This window comes from Ursus maritimus, unplaced genomic scaffold (assembly GCF_017311325.1).
Source record: "Ursus maritimus isolate PB19 unplaced genomic scaffold, ASM1731132v1 scaffold_11, whole genome shotgun sequence".
Classification (NCBI taxonomy): Eukaryota; Metazoa; Chordata; class Mammalia; order Carnivora; family Ursidae; genus Ursus; species Ursus maritimus.
Window position 1 is genome coordinate 32490407 of NW_024423453.1, and position 25535 is coordinate 32515941.

The window sequence follows — 25535 nt, forward strand, 5'->3', positions numbered from 1 at the left end:
TCTTTCACCAACCCTGGTAACCACTCTTCTACTTTCTGTTTCTATGAATTTCAATGTTTTAGATACCTCCTATATGTGGGGTCATTCAGACTTTGTCTCTTTGTGACTGGCTTATTTCACATAGCGTAATGTCGTCAAGGTTCTCCAGTTATAGCATTTGATGAGATTTTTTCCTTTTTCAGGCTGAATAATATTCTATGATATATAAATGCCACATTTTGTTTATCTACTCATCCACTGATAGACATTTAGGTTGCTTTCACCTCTTGGCTGTTAAGAACAGTGCTGCTTTGGACATGGATGTGCAGACATCTCTTTGAGATCCTGATTTCAATTTTTTGGAATTTTTTTGGAAACAAGAAACGGGATTGCTGGATCACATGGTAATTCTATTTGTAATTTTTTGAGGAACCTCCATACTGTTTCCCATAGCAGTTGCATTGTTTTGCATTTCTACCAAGAGTGCACAAGTGTTCCAATTTCTCCACATCTTAGCCATGGAGAAATGACACCTGTTATTTTCTGTTGTTGTTCTTTTTTTATTTGTTTGTTTTTTTACAGTAGCCATTCTTCCAGGTGAGAGGTGACTTTTTACCTTTTCTTTTTAAGATTTATTTATTTATTTATTTATGAGAGAGAGAAAGAGAGAGAGAGAGTGCACCCAAGTTCAGGGAGGAGCAGAGGGAGAGAATATGAAGCAGATGCCTCGCTGAGTCCAAGGCTTCATCCTACAACCCACGGGATCATGACCTGAGCCAAAACTAAGAGTCAGATGCTCAAACGACTGAGTCACCTGCTCTTCACCTTTTTTTTTTTTTTTAAAGATTTTATTTATTTATTTGACAGAGATAGAGACAGCCAGTGAGAGAGGGAACACAAGCAGGGGGAGTGGGAGAGGAAGAAGCAGGCTCATAACGGAGGAGCCTGATGTGGGACTCGATCCCAGAACGCTGGGATCACGCCCTGAGCTGAAGGCAGACGCTTAACCGCTGTGCCACCCAGGCACCCCTTCACCTTTTTACTGAAACCTGATCAACTCTCATTCTTCATGTCAGTATCCCCAAGTTTCTGACTTTGATCATTTTCTCCTTTTTTCTTTCTTGATTCTATCATTTTCAAAGACCACTTCTGTAGGGATGTCTTTCAAATCTTTGTTCCAAATCTTGTGGTTACTTGACTAATTTCAAAAGTCATTTCCAAGTAGCTTCTTTTTTGCACATTCCAATACAGAAAGTTTGGAAGAACGGATACTTGCTTTATCAGCTTCCCTTGCTATTACTGAGACCACAGGATACAACTGTAGTCAATGAGGTATAAGAAAGAGTCTGGGTCAGAGCTGCTCTCCTAATGTAAAAAGGACAGAATCCAATGGTATTATACCTTTCCCATTTGCTGTGTGAGAAAAAAAATTAGGAATAATTATTTGACCTACTGTTAAGCAGAGATTTCTAGACAATATAGATCTTGTCACTTTCCTTTAATTCCAAGCGCCTATTTCCAAATGCTTGCTTAGATATTTCCACATGGATATCCCACCCGCCTGTCAAATTTATCGTAACAAAAATCAAATTGCTATAAAGAAGCCCATGTATTCATCGTCTCTTTATGCTTTCTTAATACATGCAACCTTTTACAGAATAAGTATAGAAATGTTTAAGTGAATTAATAAGTTGTGACACAACTAAACATAGTATAGCAAATAATCTGTAGGAACTTATCAGAGGAAATAGCATTAAAATATATAGCTCTTCCCCTTACTTGGCCATTTTTATCTTGACATTATCAGCATCGTAGGATAAGATCTCATGATGACCACACAGCTTAGCTCCTTTTGGATGTCAGTTCTTCAACACTGAAGACTCACATTCTGTAACTTGGCTAAGCTGAGACAGGTACCAAATAATACTGTCATACAATGGTCATAGCAATCACATAGGGATCTAAGGTATGCTTATCCAAATAGAAATGAACAATCATAAGACCATCAGGGCATTTTAGCACCTGTTCTCAGGTACATTGACCCCACGAGCCAGATGCATTATACAAGGTAGTTACTCTTGATATCCACAGTGCCTTCAAACTTTCAAAAAGTACAGTCCCCTTCTTTCCTTTACTGAAGGTCTACTTAAAGAGGAATTCACCATATTTATAGATGTGATTATCCTCAGCAGTGGATGGATTGAAAGTTATCATCAACTCAAGTTATTAAAAGAGTTAGAGACCTTAATATCATTCCTGAGAAACTTCCTACAGTCCAGTGGATTCAACAGCAGAAAACTTAGATTCTGGTGATTTCAATGTGACCCTCAGAAAATTGTTTAGATTTACTTTCCAGCTACCTGACACAACAGGGCCTTGTGTAATACAAAAGGGTTCCTAGGAGGATCAGATGTGATACTGTAGGGACGAATTCTTTGTAATTGAGGTTTTATGTCATTTATTTGTTCTTTACTTTCTGTGATGTCCCAAAAAGAATTAGCACTGTTATAAGGATGAAGTGTTATGTACAGCTAGGATAAAGTAAGATAATCCTCTTCTTTAATCTCCCATCCAATGACACCACTTGTAGTTTGGTCTGATGTTTAATTAATAAACAACACTCAAAACTTTCCTCTATCTTTGATGTTTCTGAGAGTCTAAATGGTTAAACCATTTTCCTTACAGGGGAAAAAAAAAACTTTTTTCACAATTTTTAGGTGGCTATGGCCTCAGAAGTTCTTCAAACAATCTCATCTAGTTAAGCATTCATGAATTTCATGAGGTCAGGCTAGAGAAGAAACATTCTGCTAATCTTTTGTCTAACAAATGTCGTTAGAAGGAAAATGAAGTAAGTTTGTGAGGAAGGTAGAAAAAAAATTCTTTATTCGCTGCTTTTTACTTTCTGCTCCATCCAAGGTCAAAGAATCCTATAAAAGCCTTTCATTTTAGGCAGTTTGAATGATATTTCAAAAATCAAACTGGATGATGACTCAGAGTTGGAAGAATGAAAAAGAGGGACAAGGTGATTCACTGGTCAGTCCATCAGGTATAAGTATGATTTAGAAAGTGAATCTTAAAAAAGAAGAGGGTTTTTTTTTCTCTCACATTCTTTTTCACAGTGGTTTCAGAAGACAGACCCACAGGTGCACCACTATTTGTACCTCAAGCCAGAAGGAGAATATCAGAGTGACTACAATGGAAAATGTGGGCATGCCTTCGTACTAACCATCTTTTTCAGTTTTTCTCCCCTTTGGAAAGGCACACTCACTCAGGGGATGAATGCTGGAGTACCAAACTTCAGAGTGTCAGATTAATAAAATGCTAAAATAACAACAGAGAAAAACAGATTCCTACTCATTGCTGTTGGTATGTTTCACACTGAAACATGGCCGGTGCACAGCATAGGCTCTGCACCCAGCCACGGATCACCAGACAAGAACATCTGGGATACCCAGACCCATCAGTTCACTGGAAACATGGTCAACCTGGGGGAGTCTGATACCATGAAACCACCATTCCTTCTCTTGGAAATACATCAATGTCACTCAGGAAAGAATGTCCTGAGTACAAGAATAATATCTGAAGAGTACCTGCATAAGTAATGATGATACTTCTCTTTCTACTACAATTTTAGTTTCCAAAACACTTTTACATGTGTTAGTCTATTTTTATTCGAGTAGTAGTCAGACCAGGACGGATCATCATTTTAGAGCTGGGGAAACTGACCCCCAAATGGATAACTTATCTAAAGTCGTACAACTAAGTAGCAAATCTGAGATTAGAGCTTTCAGTTCTTAACTTTATGTTCTTTGCTCTCAATGTGGCATCCCAATTAAGATGGAATCCTTGCGGGGTCTAAGAGTTATATTCTTTTTTTAAAAGACTTATTTATTTTAGAGAGAAAGCATGCAAGCAGGGGTGGGGAGGGGCAGAGGGAGAGGAAGAGAGAGAATCTCAAGCAGATTTCCTGCTTAGTGCACACCACCCCCATGGGGCTCAATCCGAAGACCCTGAGCTCATGACCTGAGCTGAAACCAAGAGTCAGATGCTTAACCAACTGAGCCACCTAGGTGCCCCAAAGTGTTGTATTCTTGATCCCCAGTTTGAAAATGTTCTTGCTATAGTTCATTCCAACACTATGTGCGCTGCATCTTCCCATAATAGCATTCAGAAATCTTGTTTTTATATCCATTGGTGGGATTTTCAGATGCCTCTTATGGTTTATTGCAATAGTTCATCTCCAGTTTGGCATTGTCTTTTCTCAGATACTTCTTTAGATGCAAGTTCAAGGTCAAAGAAGCTAAGGCCTAGGGAAAGCAAGTATCGCACATGTATGCTGGAGAAAGCAAAATGGAGAAGGCACTGAAGCAGAATCTGAAAGATATGCCACACTAACTGGAAAGGTTCTCTTTACAGAGAGAGGAAAATTTCTCTGAATACTAGCATCGCCTTAAGGATATTTTTGGCTTTTTTTTTTTTTTTTTTTTTTTTTTTTGCAACAAACGAACTTGATCCTGGAATTTTAAAGCCTTACTTAATGTTTAAAGCCTTATATTATTCAATGTGCATATTCATATTTAAAACTTTGTGTATATGTGTGAATACACATGCAACTGTCTAGAGTGCCTGTCATGAGGCCTCTGTTTCTTTGCTGCCCTGAGACCAGAGCAAGCCGCTATGTACATTTCACTATGCCTCAACTTAAATTCAGGAATGAAAAAACAAAGCTACAACATATACTTACTTCAAATGCTCTGAATGGGGGATGGCTGCCATTTGAGGTGGGTGAGCTCTTGTTTATATCCAATTAAGATTTTCTTGGGAAACTGCTTTCAGACATTTTAAACCACTAATACGACTATCTGTCCTTTTCATATAACCAAAATAGCAATTTAAAAAAATCGGAATATTTAAAATTGTAACTATCCCTACAGATCCCATATCAGATTAAACAAATATCCATAGTGCCTTCCGAAGGCTGGTTTAAAACTACTATCCAAGTTGGTATGTAAGACCAATATTTGTGTGAACTCACACACCGAATTCCTCAGGGCACGATACAAGGAACAGCTGCCACCTCAACACTTAGCTCCAACTTCCATGAGCACATCTTAAAAGACAGCTTGACTTAATGTCATGAAACCTAAGTAACCTGGCTCATGGCAACATGAGAAGAAAGCCTTTGTGATGTGGAAACAGATGTCCCTTACCATTTTTCAGGACGTGACATCACCTTCTGCCTTGGTATACACGACTCCTCTCCGTAAGTTTAAAAATAATTCTCACATGAATTTAAATACCAGCCTGAACTTAGTGGTAATTATCATTCCATTCAAATGGCTCTAAGGAAAGCCTATGTTTCTTTAGAATTTCCTTTTGTTCCCACTGTGCCGCACATATAAACTTACGGTAATTAAAAGCTATTCCTAGCTGAAGCCGTCTAACCTTTTAAATCACCAGTTTCTGCTCCTTTCTCATCAGAAGAAATGTTTTGGCAACACGTCACATTTCAGCTTTGCAGAACCAAGAGAGAATGGGAAGCCGAAGCCAAACACGTGTCCTCGGTGCCCACGTCGGTCTGTTGCTCGGACGGCCCTCGTCGCAGAGGGTGTTCACCGAGCTTCCGCCTGCGCGTCAGCGGTGCCAAGTCCGCCGCTGCGTGAAGGAGACCCGGCTGCCCGCCGGCCACGGAAGGCCCAAGACGCCGAACAAAGGGTAACAACTGGGAGGTACGTGAAAACGGTAGGAATGAGGGAAAGAAACTGAAGAAGAAATAACTCAGCTCAGAGTCCAAGTTAGACTCACAAATCGCAGCAGTCCGTTATCAGATCCCTTGACTGGCCTTAGCAGCTGGAAAGAGCTGGAAAGAGCTATGCTCCTAGATCTACTTTGAAGCAGAAAGCATCGCACAGCTTACTGTCTATAATGTAGCATGGGAAGATGGTACTTCCCCGAGACTGCGGATCCTAGGGTCCCCTACGAGGAACCCCCTAATTGTTTTGAGGAGTTCCCAGGGGCTTTCATCAAGTAGACAATGGCCATTTTCCTCCTCTTCTGCTCTGACGGGGCTCAGTGACATTATCAGCTGCTGCCTCCCGTCCATACCGGTGATCCTTCCCATCTCCCCAGGCACTGAAGCCCCGGCCCTGTGCCCACCAGTACTCCTCCGGGCTGTCACTTGTTCGTGGCAGTTCCCTTTTATCCAGGACAACCCACAGATCCCCTGAGACCCCCTGTACTGAATCTTTCAGCACTCCTCTTAGAACGGCATATTTTGTGTAAAAGTAATGGGAATGACAGTCATTTTTTAAAGTTACATTCATTTTATTTTATTAAAAATAAGGAAATCTTTCAGAAAATCCATTGGCAAGACTGTTGATCATTATTATTTTATTTAATGCTCTCCTTTTTCTCTTATTTTACTCTGCCTTCATCATCCAGGCCCCTCCCCCCACCCAAGCCACTGCCTTCATCCGCCTACATTTTCTACATACTCATGACAGTCATCCACAATTGTACATTTCTTAAATACAAAAACAACACACAAACATATATAAAATCGTTTTTCATTATTAGCATTTTTTAAAATGGAATTATATGACACACTATTTTTGGCATTTGCTGTTCTCAATTATGCAGTCCCTCCTGAATCTTCCAAGCCTGCTTTTAGAGCTCCCATTAATTACAACCACCTTTTCTAAGGCTTCATAATCTTTCATTTGGACACACCAAAATTTATTCACACATTCCCCTACTGATAGGCATTCACCCTGTTTCTGGTTTTTCACTATTTGAGCAATGCTCAAACATCCTTTTCCATATATCCTCAAGTACAAGTGTTTTACTTCTAAGAGGTTAATAACCAGGAGTAACATTGCTAAATCAAAATGTACACTTACTTTCTATTTTAATAAATGCTGGCATATTGGTTTTTTTCTTAAGTCGTAAAATTTCACATTAAATCAGCAGTGCAGGACAGTACACTGTTTCCCGCATCCCTGCCAGCAATGGTCTTTAGATTTTTTGTCAGTTTGTTAGTAAAAATTGATGATCACATTGCTATCTTAATTTGTGTTTCCAAGAAAATATAGTTACGACACTTTTAAATGTTTCTTGGTCATTTGAATTTATTTTTCTGAGGATTATCTCTTCAAATATGCTTTTCTAAACTTGGAAGAACTTTTTATATAATACAGGGATTAATCCACCAATCTCTGACTTGCATATAATAGTCCATATCTACTTTTTCTTTCTCGTTTTTGCCATATATTCTCGTGTAAAATGTGTAGATGTCCATAGAGTCAAATGCCAACCTATCTGGACTCCCATTCTTAAGAAAACCTTCCCTACCTCTTGCCTCTAGATTGTACAGTCTTTTAAACTATCTTATAAGAGCTTTAATACAATTTAGTTTCTATACTTAATTAATCTACCTAAAATGTAGTCATCTAACCAATACTTTTTGTATTAAACAATCCATTCTTTTTACCTGCCAAGTTAAACCATCCCATGGAGTTAATTATCATGTATCCTGGAATCTGCTCTTGGATTTGATATTCTGTCTCACTTCTCTATTTGTCCATTCCTATGATCAAACCATACAGATTTGACTGCAGTAGCTTTCATTATGTTTTGTTTTGATGCCTGATCAGGCAAATCTTACTATTTTTAAAAACTTTCTTGGCTGTTCTTGGATATTGATTTAGTAAAGTAAAGTAAATTTTAAGATCATTTTATCCAATCCCCCAAAACCCTCTCCATAAGAATACTTATGATATTTTATTTGCAACTGTATTAAATTTATAAATTAAATTTAGATCAATTTCTCTTCTATGGTAATTATAATTTTTTCTAACACAAGTTAAGTTTTCCTATTGGTAAAGACCTTATTTTATAGTCTTCAATAAATTTTAGACTTTTCTATGTAATTTATGCTATAAAAGAAGGAAGTTATTGACTTTTAAATATATTGATCTTATAACCAACCAACCTACCTAATCATATTTGGTTTTTATCTAAAGTCTCTTGGACTTTCTAGATATTTTAATCATATCAATAGAGAGACAGTTTTGCTTCTTGCCTTCTAAGTTTTGTATAAGTAATATAATTTTCTCATTGTATTTTCTATAGCCTCTAAGAAAGTGCTGAATAATATTGATGAGAGTGGTTAATGTGGTGTCTAGTTGAAATGATTTTTAGCATTTCGTTGTTTAGAACATTTATATTATCTTTTTTTTTTTTTTTAAAGATTTTATTTATTTATGTGACAGAGAGACAGCCAGCGAGAGAGGGAACACAGCAGACGAGTGAGAGAGGAAGAAGCAGGCTCCCAGCGGAGGAGCCCGATGTGGGACTCGATCCCGGAACACCGGGATCACGCCCTGAGCCGAAGGCAGACGCTTTAACGACTGCGCTACCCAGGTGCCCCAGAACATTTATATTATCTTATTGGGATAGATTTTTATTATATTTCTATAATATAATCCATTTCTTTTTTTTATTAGATGGGGCCACTAGATTTATTAAATGTATCTTTAGCATCCATTGACAGAATCAAATGAGTTTTCTCCTTTAGTTATTAATAAAATGGATCATGTTGATAGACATACTGATATTGAACCATTTTGCTTTTCAGATCATATTTTTCTTTTTCCACACAGATGAACTCTATTGAATACTAATTATAATTTACGTACCTTTGTTTTTAATGGAAATTTGGTTATTGCCTTAAAAATACATTCATCAGATTTTGGTATTAAAGTGCTCCCTATGTACATAGGTTGTGTTCTTAGGTCAAACCTTAGGTCAAATCTAACTGCCTAAATTTCTGCTCCCTTATCGTGAGAGATCAGAGAGTTTCCTAAAACTTCTGGGCAACCCCCGTCAAATTAGATTTATAGACACATGACTAAATTCCAGTTTGTGGACTCAACATGCTCAAACTAGAATTACCCTGTTTATCCCCCAACCACTCTTCCCAGTGATATCTCATGACTCTTAAAAATAAAAGTGCTCACTGCTCAAAAACTTAAGAGAGTAAAAAATTACCATTCTTGAATGTTCAATGGAGATAGGACTCAGTTGAATAAGAATCCATTAGGAAACACAGGGTAAGTTATGCTTCTCTATGTTTGTGATTAACATTAAGTTTCCCAGCTTTGAAAAGAGAATGAAAAGTGGCCCTACCTCATCATTTCTATTTTAACTGCAAAAAGGCAAATTAATCCTAGGTATTATTGTTTTGTCTATTTTTTTTTAATTGGGTTAAACAATGTTTCTGAAACTCACACATTTGTAGAGAGCCAAGTGTGAAAATACTCAAAGTACAGTTCTGCTGACCTCTATGAAATAAGGGTGTTGGCACCTTACAATCAAACAGCCACTCTGCTAAGGTCAAAAGATTTTGTAAGAAACATACTTTGCTTCATGAATCAATTAATTTTCTTATTTCACTGTCAAATAGCCAGTCTTTCTCCATGCCAACATCATTATTTTCTTATGGAAAGTAAGGAGGTATTGAATATTCTTTCCTCTATTGTGGGAGCCCAAACAAAAACAAAACAAAACAAAACAAAAAAAACAAAACAAACAAAATGCCTGGACAGATGATACAGAAGGAGTACTGTGCGAATGAAGATGGTAGCAGAGTGAGAACAGGAATAAGAGAGAAAAGGAAAAACAATGTAAAGAGCAGCATGAACTGTAATGCACTTGATATGTAAACTACAGAGGAGGGGAAAAAGATGGAGATGGAAATGCAAATATATACAAAGTTGCATAAGTGCTAAAAGAAAGAACTTAAATTTGTAGTACTTCTGCTTCTGGTTAAGATGCAAAAACTTGCAAGAGATTGTCACCCCTATAGTAACACTAAGAAGTCAGATAATCTACAAAATCACAGTTTTTGTTAAACCCATCAGAAAACTGAGGGTGTAAATAAACCAAAGAGAAATGAAATGCAGGGAATGACAGACCCTTCCTGGAGGAAGAAATGCCCATGGCCCATATTATTCCTGGCTGAGCAGCAGGAGGAGGCGGCTATTCCTTAGAAACCAGTTGGACTTTTAATGAGCACATACTACCTGGCATGAGAGATTTGAATCCTGGGGAGCCCTAGCCATAGCATCCATCCACCTACTCCTTCCCGCTGAAAGTCACATACTGAAGGAGGGCGTTTCAATGTGCAGGAGAGTGGAGATATTCACCAATGAGCTGCACGGGGCTTTCTCCAATGTAAGGCAGAAGAGCAGAGGTTGATTTCCCCATACACTAGGCTGAAGCTTGAGAAAGTGGTGAGATTGCTACAAAGTGAAAATATTGCTCCAGGAATCCAAGGCTGGTTTAACTTTCAGAGACAATTAATGTAATTCACTACATTGAAAGAATAAGTAAGAAAAACATTTGAGCATCTCACTATATACGAAAAAAGTCTGACTAAATTCAACACTATTCATGGTAAAAACTCGCAGGCATTTGGGGATAGAGGGAAATTCCTCAATCTGATAAAAGACATCTATGAAAAGCCTACAGTTAAGATCATACTTAATGGTGAAATACTGAACACTTCTACTTTAAGTCTGGAAACAAAATGAGAATTTCTACTGTTACCACTTTGATCGATATTGTACTGAAAGTCCTATTGCACCTACCTAGTGCAATAAGGAAAGACAAAATGCACTTTGAGTGGAAAAGGAAACATAAATATTTCATTATTCACAGATAACATGATCATATATTTACAAAACCCTGTGGAGTCTTAAAAAAGTTCTTTAGAACTCATGTAAAGTTTAACAGGACTGCAGGGTACAAGAATAACACACAAAAAAATAATCGTATTTCTATCTAATAACAGGAGTTTAAAATTATATACTTAAAAATACCTTGTATGTTAGCTTGCAAAACTACCAAAAATACCTGTCTTAAAATGTATTATGACCACAAATGATTTGAACACAAACATATTGCTGATAAAATTCAAATATCTAAATAAATGGAATGATATACCTACCATATTTACAGATCCACAGACTCAATATTTTAAGATGTTCAGTCCCACCAAATTGATCTATAGGTTTAACACAATTCCAATCAAAATCCCAACAGGCTTTTTGAAGAAATTGACAAGCTAGTGGCAAAACTAAGGCTGTTAGGATAGGCAAAACAAAAATTAAAACCTTGATAAAAAGAACAAAGCTGGCAAAGATGGAGGACTTAAATGACCTGATTTCAGGACTTACTACAAAGCTACAATACTCATGTTATTGTCATGAAGCTAGACAAAGTGATCAATGGAACAGAACAGATCATCGAAAAATAAATCTGCATCTCTCAGTAGACAACTGAATTTCTACTCAAGGCACCTACTAAATTTGGTGAAGAAAAAAGTATTTTTGACAAACAGTGCTGCAATAACTAGATATCTACATAGGGGAAAAAAACTGATTCCTATTTCATTCATAAATGTAAAAACTAGAACAATAAAACATTTTGAAGGAAGATTCTGGAGAATATTCTCATGACCTAAGGCATAATGGTCTTTGGGGGGGCACAAAAAGCACTAATGAAAAGACTGATAAACTGAACTTACTCAGAATTTAAAGTCTCGGAACAACAAAATACATCATTAAGGAACTTCTAAGGCAAGCCAAAGGGAGGAGAGGGGACTTGTAACACATATCCTTTTTCTTTTTCTTTTTTTTTTTTGTAACACATATATTCATAAAAGCACTTACATCCATATATATGAAAAGTTCTTACAAATTAACAATGAAAAACCTCACTTTTTAAAAAGGGTAAAGTCTTGGATAGAGAAGTCATTAAAAAAAAAAAAAAAGAGGGGTTTCTGGGTGGCTCAGTCAGTTAAGTGTCTTACTTCAGCTCAGGTCATGATCTCAGGGTCCTGGGATCAAGCCCTGCTTTGGCTCCTAGCTCAGTGGGTAATCTGCTTGTCCCTCTGCCCCTCACCCTCTCATTCTCCCTCTATTCCTCTCTCTCTCTCTCTCAAATAAATAAATAAAATCTTTAAAAAAAAAAAAGATAGATGGATGGCCAATAAGCACAGGAAAAGGTGCATAACAGAATTAGTCATCAAGAAAATGCAAATTAAGACCCAAGAAGATAACCACTTGATACCCACTAGAATGCTAGATGAAAAAGATTGACAATATCATCATTGGTGGGGTTAAGTAGAACTCTCACACAGAAAGAAGAGTAGGAGAATAAAGTCATATAATAACTTTGAAGAACAGCTGGAAGTTCCTAGAAAAGTTAAACTTGCATCTGCCCTATGACTTAACAATTTTAACTCCTCAGTATTTACCTCCCAAAATAAAAACAAATATCCACACAAATACTTGTACTCGAATGTTCATAGACACTTTTTCATTGTTGTCAAAAGCTGTAAGTAATTAAATGTAGAGAAATGTAAATAAGAGAATGAATAAACTGTTGTATCACTACAACATAATACCATTCAGTAAAAATACCATTCAGCAACATATATGAACCTCAAAAATACGTTGAGCTAAAGATACCGAGCACAAGATAACACATATTGCATGATTTTATTCACATAAATTTCAACAAGCAAAACAAATCCACGTTGGTAAATATGGAAAAGTGGTTGCCTCAGAGTATGTGGGGTGGCGATTGACCAGAATAGGGCACAAAGGAACTTTCTGAAATGATGGAAATGTTCTATATCTTGCATTGGGTAGAGGTTATGTGGCCATATGCAACCATCAAACTCATTGAACTGAACACTTTAAATCTGTCCATTTTGTTATATGTAAATTATGCCTCACTAAAATATACATACCCTCTTTGTAAATATACACCCTTGATCAACAGATAGAAAGGAAGTGAAATTATTTATGAAGGGCAGCAATATCTTAGAACACTGAACTATTTCTATATGGAATTAGTAACTCCCCTTGCAAATTATGTTACAGTGGAGACCAAGCATTGCAAAAGGCAAAGTGAACCAACAAGCTGAGAGGACCATGCGGTATACACAAAAGGAGAGGTCCAGGGGGACAGAAGAAAAAGTTTAAGACGTAAACGTAACCATTTTACAACAGGTAATAACAGCTATTCTTTTATGAATACTAGTTGGCTACTTCATAAAACTTCTTCAGACATTTGCAATTAGTTATACATGCTTAATCTAAGTGCTTAAAAATCTTGATTATGTTTTTTCCCCCTATACGGGCATACTGACATATTTTTCTCAATTATCAATTTTGAAGATCTTACTGAAGAATGCTTTTAAAGCATCAGCTGAAGTAAAAATACCATCGTGTGGGAGTGAAAGTGAGGGTGATCCTAACAACCTGTGTACCCTGGACAGAAGAAAGGATCTTGGACTTGGGCTACTTAGTTTTCAGAATCTCAATTTCTTCATCTTTAAAATAGGCAAGGTAATACTTCCCTCAAAGAATTTTTTGGAGATTAAAGAAGAAACCATGTATAACATGTTAAACACAGTACTTGGTATGTGCTTAGTGATCAATAGTATCAATTTCTTTTCCTTACCGGCTGCACCATATCTTCTACAAAGAGAAGGCAAGTTTACAGAATTTGTATCTCAACGAGTGTAATTAGACCTAACCTTCTAAGAAGTTAGTGGAGAAAATCAAACCAAGTCGGAGTATACTAAATGTAAATGAATTTCTTTCCCACAGAAAAACACACAAAACTTAACTGGAATTGTACTAGAAATAAATTGCCTTGGACATATAACTCACACAAATGTAATAAATTTACATCCAGTCTTGACAAGGTCACTTTTTCCTGAAAAGTACAAATGGAGAGTCACTAGTAACTGGCAGTAAAAAATATCTTAGGACATATATCCTCACCTGAGAAATGTCTGTATCTACTGGACACAGGACTCCGTCCTATAAACTAAGCATCTAACAAGTTGGGGATACAGCAAACATTTATTAACTCTACGGACAGAACAAATGAAGCAATGTGTACTCCTGCAAAATGCATAGAAATTCAAATTTCTACCATGAGCAAGACCAATTTTGTGACCTCATTATATGTTTGCAGATTGAGGACTATCCTTGGTGTGGTGTTGAAAGAGCCTTGTTCAGTATCTCCCCAAATACCAGCTGCTTGGGAAGGAAGGGAAAAAGACAAAGTTTGATGGCGATGTTCTTTTCCTATATAAATTTCACCTTCCTCCCAGTTTTTTCTGTAACATATGAAAGACCCATAGTCCCAGCCTGATTCCCTAGAGCTGAACACTGTGAGCAATGTGCTAAAAACAATTGTGTCTATGTTGTTTCAGTTTCCAGGAAGTTTAAAATAGAGCCTACAACCAGTATATATCCAGAAGATACCAGCTTCGCTGTTTGAACTTGGGCTCTCCTATCCTAGCCATGGGCTTCAATTTCAAGCTTTGAAGTCCCCACCAAACAGCTGGATGTTAGAGCCACGCATTCTGAGAAAACAGATTATTTCCTCATGATGAGGAAAATAGTAAAAAAGTCACTCTAATTTTTATAATGACCCTGTCACCCACCATACCCCACCACCCCACCTGCCAAGCATTATCTATCCATCTGCCACAGTGCAAGACTTACTATAGTGAATGAGGAGAGTGAAGGATGTAGTAGGAGGAAACAACAGTCATTCTGAATGGACAGACTCTTCTCATTGGTTACAATGATTAACTGCATATCTGTTGAAGTTACCAAGTGAGATAATCAATCTTAGGTCCAATGTTTAGAGGAATACAAGAACCACCACCAGTTACATAATAGCTGTATCAAGGGCACAGATGAAAGGTTATCATTTCTCTTTAAAAATATCTAATATTAATAGGTACGCAGATGAATATGAAATGGCAAAGTAACACATTTATTTGACTAATGAATTCCAAGTAATGATCAAATGGAAAGGGCAAGCAACTTAGTCATCTGACTCAACTCATTAGTATTCAGTCAGTAGAAAAATCTCATTGTTCTGGGTCAGCCTAACATGATCAATGATTTGCTAGGATCAAATATTTAAACTACTTTTAAATACATGCACATAGTTCATTAATTTTCTAAAACACATACACATTTTCTCATTTCTTAGGCCTTAAAAGTACTATGATCTTAAATATTTTGGGTTGTTAGGTGCTCACAACTATAAACTGTACTTGAAAACCACTTCCTGCTTCCCCTTCCCCCCTCCTCTACCCCAAAGAAAATCTTAAGAAATGAGAGAACGAGCACCAGGGTAAAGACTGTATGTCCATGGGGACTATTAGCATATTAATAAACTGTGTTTCTGTTTACACTTCCATCACCAGGGCTAATTGTTAGTTATTTTAAGGAAGGGGTTATGCCTTAATTAACAGCTCTTAGTAAATGAAAGCTGGTTGCATTACTTAAGTATGTTCAAATTTCACAAGTCTTTATTTCATAGCAGGGATTCCAGTTCACCCAATACTTTTATGTGATGACACCTCTGATCAAGGAAGGAAGTCTTTAAAGGACCTTAAATAATTAGCTTCCAGAATAGAAGCCAACAAAAAGCATATTTAATGAGTAAGCTAATTATCTATCCCTAAAGCATTAACATCCATGCACATTTTAAATGAGGGAGAGTAAAGGGGATAGGAACACCTTAGGTATTTAATATTTCTAATTCTGATGTTTCTAAGGACTTCGCAAACTCAAGAGTTTAGGGGAAACATGCATCTTTGCAACATAGTGTTCCTGGACCTCTGCCCTTGCCATTTTCTGTCCTGTCTATGCTTTGGGATTGCCGGGGGGGATTGACTCTAATCGTGTGCTTGGAGGGACAGAAAATCCTGCAGTTCCCATCATCCTAATCATTTCTCTGCTTACTAGTCCCCTGCACAGTTGCATCACCTCCTCCCACGATCTATTTGAACCATAACCTACAGGAGGGTGGAGTTTAGAGTGATGTTTTCCCCAGACGAGGTATGCAGGATACTCTGTGTCCAGCTTCAACAGGAGCTTAGCTTCAACAGGAACTCTACCGGAACCTAAAGGCCTCCCTGCGTTCAATTTTCTCTGGCATGTGCTTCACTATTGATCATCAACACTGCCATAGCTTCCCTGCCTTGAAAACAGGCAGAACTTCATGTGCACAGGAGAGATTTAAAGGAGAGGGCCCCTTTCAAGCCACCCCTTTCCCAGCACCTACCCAACAGCATTCTCGTCTGTCCAGGAATTTTAAGAATGGCCTCTAGAAATAGTGCCTGGGTCCTTGACTGTCTAGCCAGGCAGTCTGATTCAGGTGGAAGAAAAGTCAGACTCTGTAGGAAGACTGAAGAATTTAGGACAAAAGACCACCGGGGCTTTACATGACCTCCAGTTAAGGAGGCCAATTAAAATGTGTGCCTAATGCTTCTCATTACCCTCTCTGTTTGCTTTGGTGACAGGAACAACTTCAGGAAAATAGAGGGAGTGTCTCTCTACACAGTCTCATCCACAATAAACTGTGAAAGTGGAGCACTTTATCAACCTCCTGTTTTAGAAGAATTACAAATCTAGAAAGTTTTGAAGCAGCATATGAAGTTCATCTCTTCCACTTGCCTTCTGCCCACACTATGACTCCTTCAGCAGCTCCTTAAAACAACAGAAAGGTAAACCAAGAGATCAAGCCAGCCTTCCTGGGAAAGAGAAAAATCTGTTCTGAAAGCTTTTTGCTCCTAACCAATTGCCAATTTGGCACTAAGCCAGATGAATTGGGTGCGGAGGGGTGGGTGGGGGAAACCTCAGCAAACTATAAATGTAAGACAAGCATAAACACAGTTATAAATACCCTCTCTGAAAAATGCCAGTTATAGCCAAACCCAATAGTTTGGAAAAGCATAACTCCTTTCCCCCCCAAAAAAGAAATAAGTACAAGTACTTACAGTGTCATGAGACTTATCCTTGACATCATAGACTGTTAACTTTATTTTGGTCTCTTCATAGATGGGATACTCAGATGGGAATGTGACACCAGTCAAGAACAGTGGGTCTCTTGTTCCCTGTAACAGCACAGGCAGACAACTTTGATTCAATAAAGCAGCAACTGCAGTTGGCCCCATGCAGTGACACAGGAGAATGCAGAACGTGTGTCTGAGTCTGGTTGTTTTTCTAGGAAATGGTTCTATTCATGGGCGACGGCAAGGCCCACAGCCCCAAATACTGATAGAGCTGGTGATAGTAAATGGCACCTCATCAGTGTCAGAGCTGCTCATAGCCTGGAAAACAATTTACTTCCATTATATGCACAACCCTTCCTTAGGGTCAGCTGTCAGTCCATTTAGAATACATTCAATGGATTTAACCTGAAATTCATGCAAATAATCTAAGATATTGACTGATCAAATTAAAATGAAACTATTTTCTCATAAAGAACCATTCACTTCCTTTCTGTAATGATTCAGTTCAAAGCCATGCTCTGATGATGTCCATTTGTTTTTAGATGTTCGGCTGTGTTTTTCCTCAAACCGATTTGAAAACTAATGAACGAAACTAAATATGATGGATTTGGGGCTATAAAATGCTAGCTCAGGATGCAGTGCCTGGGGTATTTCAATGCCTCAGAACTCATTTTGAGGGAGCTGACATCCAACATTAAATTTTACATCTATATTTAAATATGTATATTGCCCAATATCATTGCAATGTTTGCTAGAATTCAGTAAACCAGGTGCCTATGAGTTTCTGAAAGCCCAAGTTATTCATTTAGTCATTCATTCTTTCTCCTTTTATTCAACAAATACTTTTTGCTCAGCTCCGTGTTAGACACTTTGGAAAAAGACAGTCAATGAAACAGACGCAAACGGCGATGTATGTTCAAGCATGAACAACCGAAATGTGTCAAAAGCATTTCTTTTAAGTTTTGGCAATAATTTATGAATAATTAAACTGGAATAATACTTGAATTTTTTTTAATCTAAATGAACAAGTTTACAATATTAGTCAAGTTTTCGCTATATGAATGACACTGTTTTTGTTAATTCAACTACGGCATTAACTACAAATCACACCAGCATTGTCACCTAAAGTGTCCCAAGGGCAGACAGACTCAAGGCTACATGCAGGATCCGGGTCATTCCCATCAGAGAAATGAGTCGAGTTCAGTCTGAATCATTTACTCCGGTGGCCAGGCCCAGGCCAGCACTGAGCAAACCTGGTCTGGGGTAGACTACTTAGTTCTTTACAGAGAAACTCCTCAGTCAAAACAGACAGGGCTTACAAGTCTGCAAAAAGGCACGGAGCGCTAAGGAGTTTAAGTACACTTTCTGTAGCCCCAGATGTTCCAGTATTTCTCATTCACTAAGTTCGTGAAATATGCCTGATGAGAACAAAATAATCAAAAGGGAAACACTTCCTCTTTTGAATCTGATCCAATACAATAACAAGTTTCCTCCCGACACATTTCGAATGTTATATTAGTAACAATAAATGTAAATAGGAAATCTCTCATCTGATGAGTAATATTTACACCCTTTAGCTAGAAACATTACAGTTTCTCAAATTAATCATCTACCTTTCTTTGAAAAACATGGTACTTTAAAAAGACACACACAAATAGCAAAGAATATAAAGTTTCCAGGGGCAGACTGAAGAACACAGGAAAAAATGAAAAGTGCGAGAACACTTGACTTCTCTGCGGGTACTTAATGACTCTCTTGTATTCCTCCCAAATTAAGTATTCATTACATTTAATTAAATATATATATATATATATATTTCTCTACTTGGTGAGCTATTTAAGGAGTCAAAGTGAGATTTTTTTTTCTATTTACTAAAGAAAAACAAGGTCTCTTATGAAAAAAGCTCTTCTCTCATCTGTTTATTCTGGTAAGTTACCAATGCATGCTTAATAACCTCAGGTATGCTTTCCTAAATGACAGAGGACAGGAACCTAGCATAGCTACAGGCCATGAACGAACTTATTTCAGCTGTTTGCTCAAACCCACGGAGAGGCTGAGAAGGCGAGAGCAGGGCAGAGGAAGGCAGGCACGGGGCGCGCTCGCTCACCTCCACAATTTCCGTGCTTGAGTATCTTGTCAGAGCCTGCTCCGCGGGGTGGATCACGGAGATCTGCACCAGTGTATTCAGCTTCCGATCACGAACGGGGGCCACAAGATCCTTGCATGCTGGCAATGACAGCAGAAAGAGAAAGAAAAACTAACACGGTGTCTCAGGGAAAAGTTCTGTCCCGAGCTGGAAGTAAACTTAGCGACGGCGCTGAAGGAAATCTCCTGGGACTCCGGCTGATTTTTACAGAGGAAGTCCCTTGGAAGTACCTTACAGAAATAGGAAGTCACGTGCTGCGGAGCTGCATTGAGAGTTCATTTCCACTGACCACATTTGCCGCTCCTGCTCGTCTCGGCCGCCCTGGGATCCCAGCTCTAACGTGTGACTCTGCACACACAGCTCAGGGACTTGAGAGACTTAATTAGTCATTAAACCCTGCGCTTCAATTCACACTCTAGACAAAGTAAGCTGAGTCGGGCTATATCCGGGAAACTTCATGCTGTTCCTTATTGACATTGGCGGGAGTAGTTCAAACGTACCAATGCACTCTTGGTCGTTACCAGTCTGTTGGCTACAAGCAAACACAGCGACAGAAACTGGGCAGAGGGGCTACCCTACCCAAGCAGCGCACAAGCCACAGGCGAGCCGCAGAGGAGGGGTTAGAAACGCCCTCTGTCTGGGATTCCAGCCAAGTCTGGGACGAGAAATGTGGAATAAGGATGGGTTAATTCTTGCCCAGGGGCCACAAATGTAAGAACTCTCTTGAGACACCAGGCTCATATTACAGACTCTCAGCACCATACCATATTTACTTGAATATTTTCTCCTCCCACATACCATCCCCACAGTTTGGGGGGAAAAATCCAAAAATATATTCCTTTGCATCATGTCCAACATCTCTTGTCCCCTGGCTTTGAAATAGTAGTTTTACTACCTGGAGTTGGATGGCTAAGTCTGATGCAAAGTGTCCTCACCAGAGGGGGTTCAAGTTAGGCTCAGCTGGCAGCTTAAGGCAGGCTGGGAGGACACTGGGATCTAGATCCTTAGTGAGAATGTGCAGGACTCTGTATCATCCTTACCCCACACTTCTGACTGCTGCAGGAAGGGACAGAAGGAGGGGTGCATTTAAACTATGCTCTGCCACTGCCCCAATTTACAGGACCTTCATCCACTGAGACCGAGGCACTACGGCTTAAATCCGAAACTTGAAAGCAAAGGAAATTTTAAATGCAATTATCACCTCTCAGTGGCTTACAGATATCTCGTTTATAGAAGCAGAATGGGATAGAGGAAAAAGCAGGAGCTTTGGAACCAAATAGGTCTGGTTTTTGCCTAGTTCTATTAGCTAGGCAATGCTGGGCAAAATTTTTTACCTTCTTAACTCTTCTTGCCAGACTTGGAGATCCTTTTATTCCTGCATGGTATTTTGTCATGATTTTTCCTTCCTTAAACCACCTCTATTTAAATGCCTCTATCAATGCAGGAGAGCTTAGGAGAGCATATGTGGAAAAAGTAACAGCTATAGTTTATTTAGCCCTCCTGATTTTTGAGGCATTTTGCTAATTATCTTTTGATTTCTCAACACAGAACTTTGACTTACTATTTCAGTTTTACATATTAAGAGCTAGAGGCTTAGAAATAGTAAGCACTCACACTCCCATTACTACAACCCTGGTGGTTTGTTTACATCATTCCCCATTAGCTCTATTTCTTTTCCTGGCTTACTGAATTCCTCTCCTACACAATGGCATCTCTCTTTGGAAGACCCACTGCCATGATTCTTTATTGTCTGACCCAAGAGATCTACAGTTTTAGGAAACTGATGCGAGGTTTCAATGTCAACATATCTCCGGAAGGAAAAAAAAAAAGCTAGATTTAGACTTTACTGTTCTTCGGTGGTTACTTTGATCATTTCCTCTACTTGCCTTATGAATGTGTTTAACTTCATCCCTCATTCGCTTGGTTTTCTGCTCAGAGCGTACAGCTTTCTCTCCACTTACTGATATTGACTGTATCTGTCCCTGGATTTTAAAGCTGAAGTTTTTTCACTTCAAACACACGCCTCTTGCCCTCTTCCCGGTTGTAGCCTCATCTCTACCTGATGAGCTTATGACACCTTTGCTCAAAATGAGTTACTCCTTTTCAGATTTCTTATCAGGCTCGATTGTGGGCTGTGGTTATTTCCCAGAAGTGAGCAGCTATTCTCCATTTTATCAGTGAAACTCTCAGACTCACTCCTAATAAAAACAGAAAATCTTCATCAAACTTAAATCCTCTGTCCAACCCAATTTACAGATATCCCAATACTGAAGAAGCAAAAACAGCAATAACGGGCATTTTGTATTTCTCTATATTCTATATTTAAAAACAGACATAGAAAACAAAAACTAAACTTGTGTCTTGGGCAGCGCATATCTCTTTTCTTCCCAACAGCCCAGAGGATTTTCTGTTCTCTCAGTAGGATGCAGGAGGGTATCATGAAAAGACCCTGAGATCATTCAGAACTCCTGAGCTCTATTCCCACATTCCTTGTTTTTTAGTTACGTGATGTTAAGTCACAAACTCTTAGACACTCCATTTCTTCATGGAGTGTCTTCTTCTGTTTTCCTGTCTCTTAGGGTGGAGTTGAAAAAGACATTAGCCCCTTTTTATTAATGGACTTTTTTACGTAAAATAAAGTTTACCAGTATTATAATACTAATATTTACCTATGTGAATATCAACATCTACCAATATTTAGTGTTTTATTATTTTGTAAAATGTTTTTTTATTGACTCAGTCATATTCAGATACCTCCTTAAACGCTGTCACCAGGTCCAATATTTCTTTGTAAATACCAAACCAGTGCATGAGTCATTGCATTTCATATAGTGAAACCCATACACCCCATGGCTCTATACATACTGAAACTGTCCCACTGGAGGGGTGATAAACGGTGAGTGATTGGATTGGATTGCTTCATGGAGATACTACTCATTTGATCACTATAAAGTCTAACCCGCATACGAATTGTTTGGTAGCTAATAAAGAAGCCTGGAAACTCTATTTTTCAGTCTTCCAACTACTGCCCATTACCCGAACAAAACTCTGCTCTGTATAAATGGCCTTTCTCAACTCATAAGACTAAAAGAGTGCTTTGGGGTTTGCTTCTGTTGTTTTGTTTTATTCATTTAAGAATTTCTTGAGTTAAATGGGTAGTTAATAAATGCCTCTCTGAAATCATTCATATATATATATATATATATATATTTTACTGGTTTTGTTTTGGACTGAGCTATTTAAAAAGGTTCCCAAAGTCCAGAAGACTACATATAGAAGACGCTGATAGGTTGGGATTCAAGGGTTCTTGCGTCCACTGAATAGACTGTTTTACTTTTTACTGAAAAGGGAAAAAATAGCAATATAGAAGTAATGAGTATTTTTTAAAAATCTATAATATAAAACTTTTATTTAAAAAATAAACTGGGTGGCACAGTTGTTAAGCGCCTGCCTTTGGCTCAGGGCGTGATCCTGGCATTCTGGGATTGGGCCCCCACCTCGGGCTCCTCTGCTGGGAGCCTGCTTCTTCCTCTCCCACTCCCCCTGCCTGTGTTCCCTTTCTCGCTGGCTGTCTCTCTCTCTCTTTCAAATAAATAAATAAAATCTTTAAAAAAGATAAAATAAAAATAAAATAAAAATATAAAAGAGCTCTGAGCCTTTTTTTTTTTTCCCGTTAACTTTTCTATAGTAACTAGCAACATGAGGGTTCACCTTCTACTGCCAGTGCTTTGAATGAGATGCCCAGCCTCATCCCCAGCTCGGATTCATACAGGAGACAGCTCTCACTCGATGGAAGGGAATCCTCAGTATGCATGCAAGGATAAAAATAAATGGAGCTTCGATATCTGGGGGGAGGCCTAGGCACTGAGCAAACTGGAAAGCCTATGCTGTATTAACAGAGGGGACCTCTATTCAAATTCATTGCCCGAAGAAATGAAAACCCACTGTGGCTTGATTTGAGGGTTTGTCTGGGGCTTGAAATCCCAGTCACTGTGTAGGCTAAAGCTGTAAGAACCACACAACATACTTCTGTGAGTAGATTTGGCCTAAGGACCAGAGGTTTCTAACCTCTGCTCGAGATGCTCCAAGCTACTACTTGGCATCTTAGGAAGATAGCACAGATCATCTTTCGCTCCTGTAGTTCTAATATACGAGGGTCCAGGAGCTAAGGGGCAGGGTCTGCAGAGTTCTTGTTAAGTTAAATATTCTCTCTATGCAGAAATACTGTTTTCATAAAATATCAGTTTTTGTTTCATTCAGCGGTCATTTCTAAATCACGTCAACTCTCTTGAGTCCACACAGCCTTGTCATCATTCTAGCCAACTTTGGCTGGAAGCCTCAAACTGTCTCTAGACTCTGCTATCAAAGAGTTCAGTCCCAGCAATAATCATCAGAAGTAGAACACAACTATTCATTCAAGTGCCTTCGAATTCAGCAGCCTTGACCAAATCCTAACGTTCTAGGACCTGCATTTGATATGGAGTGTGCAAATGAGCAGAGATGCCTGCCATAGGCTTTCATAAGAGCAGGGGCAGGAGCCACCGGGATACTGTGAATTCACAATTGACTCCTAGCAACTCTCTCTTTCTCTTAAGAACTCTTTCTTCTTTAAAGTCAGATCACTTTTCTTGCCTCACTCCATTTCACTTCTCTTCTTGCCATTCAGTGTTAGTGGCATCTAACAAAGTTTATACTCTTTCCTCCAGAACAAAGCAATGGCCACAAGCAAAGGAGACGGGGGCCGGGGACTTTGACAGGAATTTCCACATCTCTATTTTCTGTTCTTACATTAGCAAAAGAAAGTGAGGCTTGGGGGAGAAACCACACAGTGTAGCATAAAGAACATAGAGGAATGACTTTTTCACTCAAGCACTCAAGATAACACTATATTTGAAAGCTGGATCCAGCCTAAGGGGTTATGTGACTTTGGATAAATTATCTCTTTGAGTCTCTACATTTTAATCTTTAGAATGGACGTAAAAGGACATATTTCATAGATTTGTTGTAAAGATTATATGAAGCAGTGTATTTAGAATGCTAGGCACATTCTTATTATTAACATTAATATGAATATAGTTATGGTTCAACACAAAAATGGATTTTATCTATCCAATATTCTTATGGTAGTTATATGCTTAAGATATTCCAGGTTGGTCCTAATTTTGTGTAACCTTCTGGTTTTTCAGTAAAAGCATTCTATTAAATTTATAGCTGTGATTTTTGGGGGGGTATTTTCTTGTTTTCATATAAATAAAAATGTTTTAAAATCTTTTACTGGATTATTTGTTAATTTCAGAAATCATAGGTATTAATATGTTGCCCTCTGTGAAATCAGATGCATACTTACACTTGTTAAATATACCTTGGAGGGGCGCCTGGGTGGCACAGCGGTTAAGCGTCTGCCTTTGGCTCAGGGCGTGATCCCGGCATTATGGGATCGAGCCCCACATCAGGCTCTTCTGCTATGAGCCTGCTTCTTCCTCTCCCACTCCCCCTGCTTGTGTTCCCTCTTTGCTGGCTGTCTCTATCTCTGTCGAATAAATAAATAAAATCTTTAAAAATAAATAAATAAATAAATAAATAAATAAATAAATAAATAAACAAACCTTGGACTAGGCACTTCCAAAAAAGAAGCCAAAAATAACAGAAGCTTTATATGCTGTCTGCCCCGCAGCTGAGCTACATGTAAATGGTCAACTCACGCTGTGAGCAGGGGTTTAGGTGGGGGGTTAGTGTTCCTTTATATAGAGAGCGATGGCTCACAGGGAAGCATTATCTTAACCCCTGAGATGTCCCAATGGCTTATGGAAAGGCTTGCTCCTCTGCTCTGTATACTTCCTTCATCAAAAAGGAAGACTGCACATGCTCATAAGTTGTCTTTTCCTCGCAATTAAAAATAAATGTTATAGCTAGAACCCAATATAGCCTGATGGAAGCATACCTTCTCCTTTGATGAAATCTTACCCCTTGTACCCTCTGCAGACTCTTCATAGAGAAAATGGAAGAGATAAACCCATGCCCCTCAAGGGCAAAAAAGGCCAGGGCACTGAGGATGGGGGATCTTGAATAAAAAAGCAGCCTTTTACAAACAGGGCTTTAGGGAAATAACCATCTGGCTTCTAGGCTCCCTCAACAGCACCATACTTATCTTACCATGGCTAAGAGGATCACCCGCTTCCCCCAAGGCTGTGGGAAAGACTCTTGCAGCCTAGAATACAGTTGTGTTTTTTAAATTTACTTCTCAAATTCTTTTTGTTCGTTCAGGTTTCTTATAAATGTCACATATATATCTTTCTCCTTGTACTCTAGAAAATTAGATGCCACTAATCAACTGATAAGCCAATTTGGGTTATGTTTCCAGTCCAATAAATTACTGTGTACTCCATTATATGGTTTCACAATTACCATCCTATACCAGTGATTAAATCGAGATTATACAAATTTACAACATACATTTAAAAAATGTAACACTTAAAAAGCTGAATAGCCTCTCTTTCTAATTGCTTTGCC

At 38.4% G+C, this 25535-nt stretch overlaps 1 protein-coding gene across 1 annotated transcript in view; it reads right to left on the minus strand.

Moving 5' to 3' along the window:
- Positions 1 to 25535, minus strand: part of INPP4B (inositol polyphosphate-4-phosphatase type II B) — a 501415-nt gene that overhangs the window by 312063 nt on the left and 163817 nt on the right. The window contains exons 6-7 of the mRNA XM_008685432.2: positions 18987 to 19105; positions 16865 to 16981 (exon numbers count right to left, since the gene is read on the minus strand). Coding sequence (XP_008683654.1) covers positions 16865 to 16981; positions 18987 to 19105 — 236 coding nt within the window. The remainder of the gene's footprint in view (positions 1 to 16864; positions 16982 to 18986; positions 19106 to 25535) is intronic.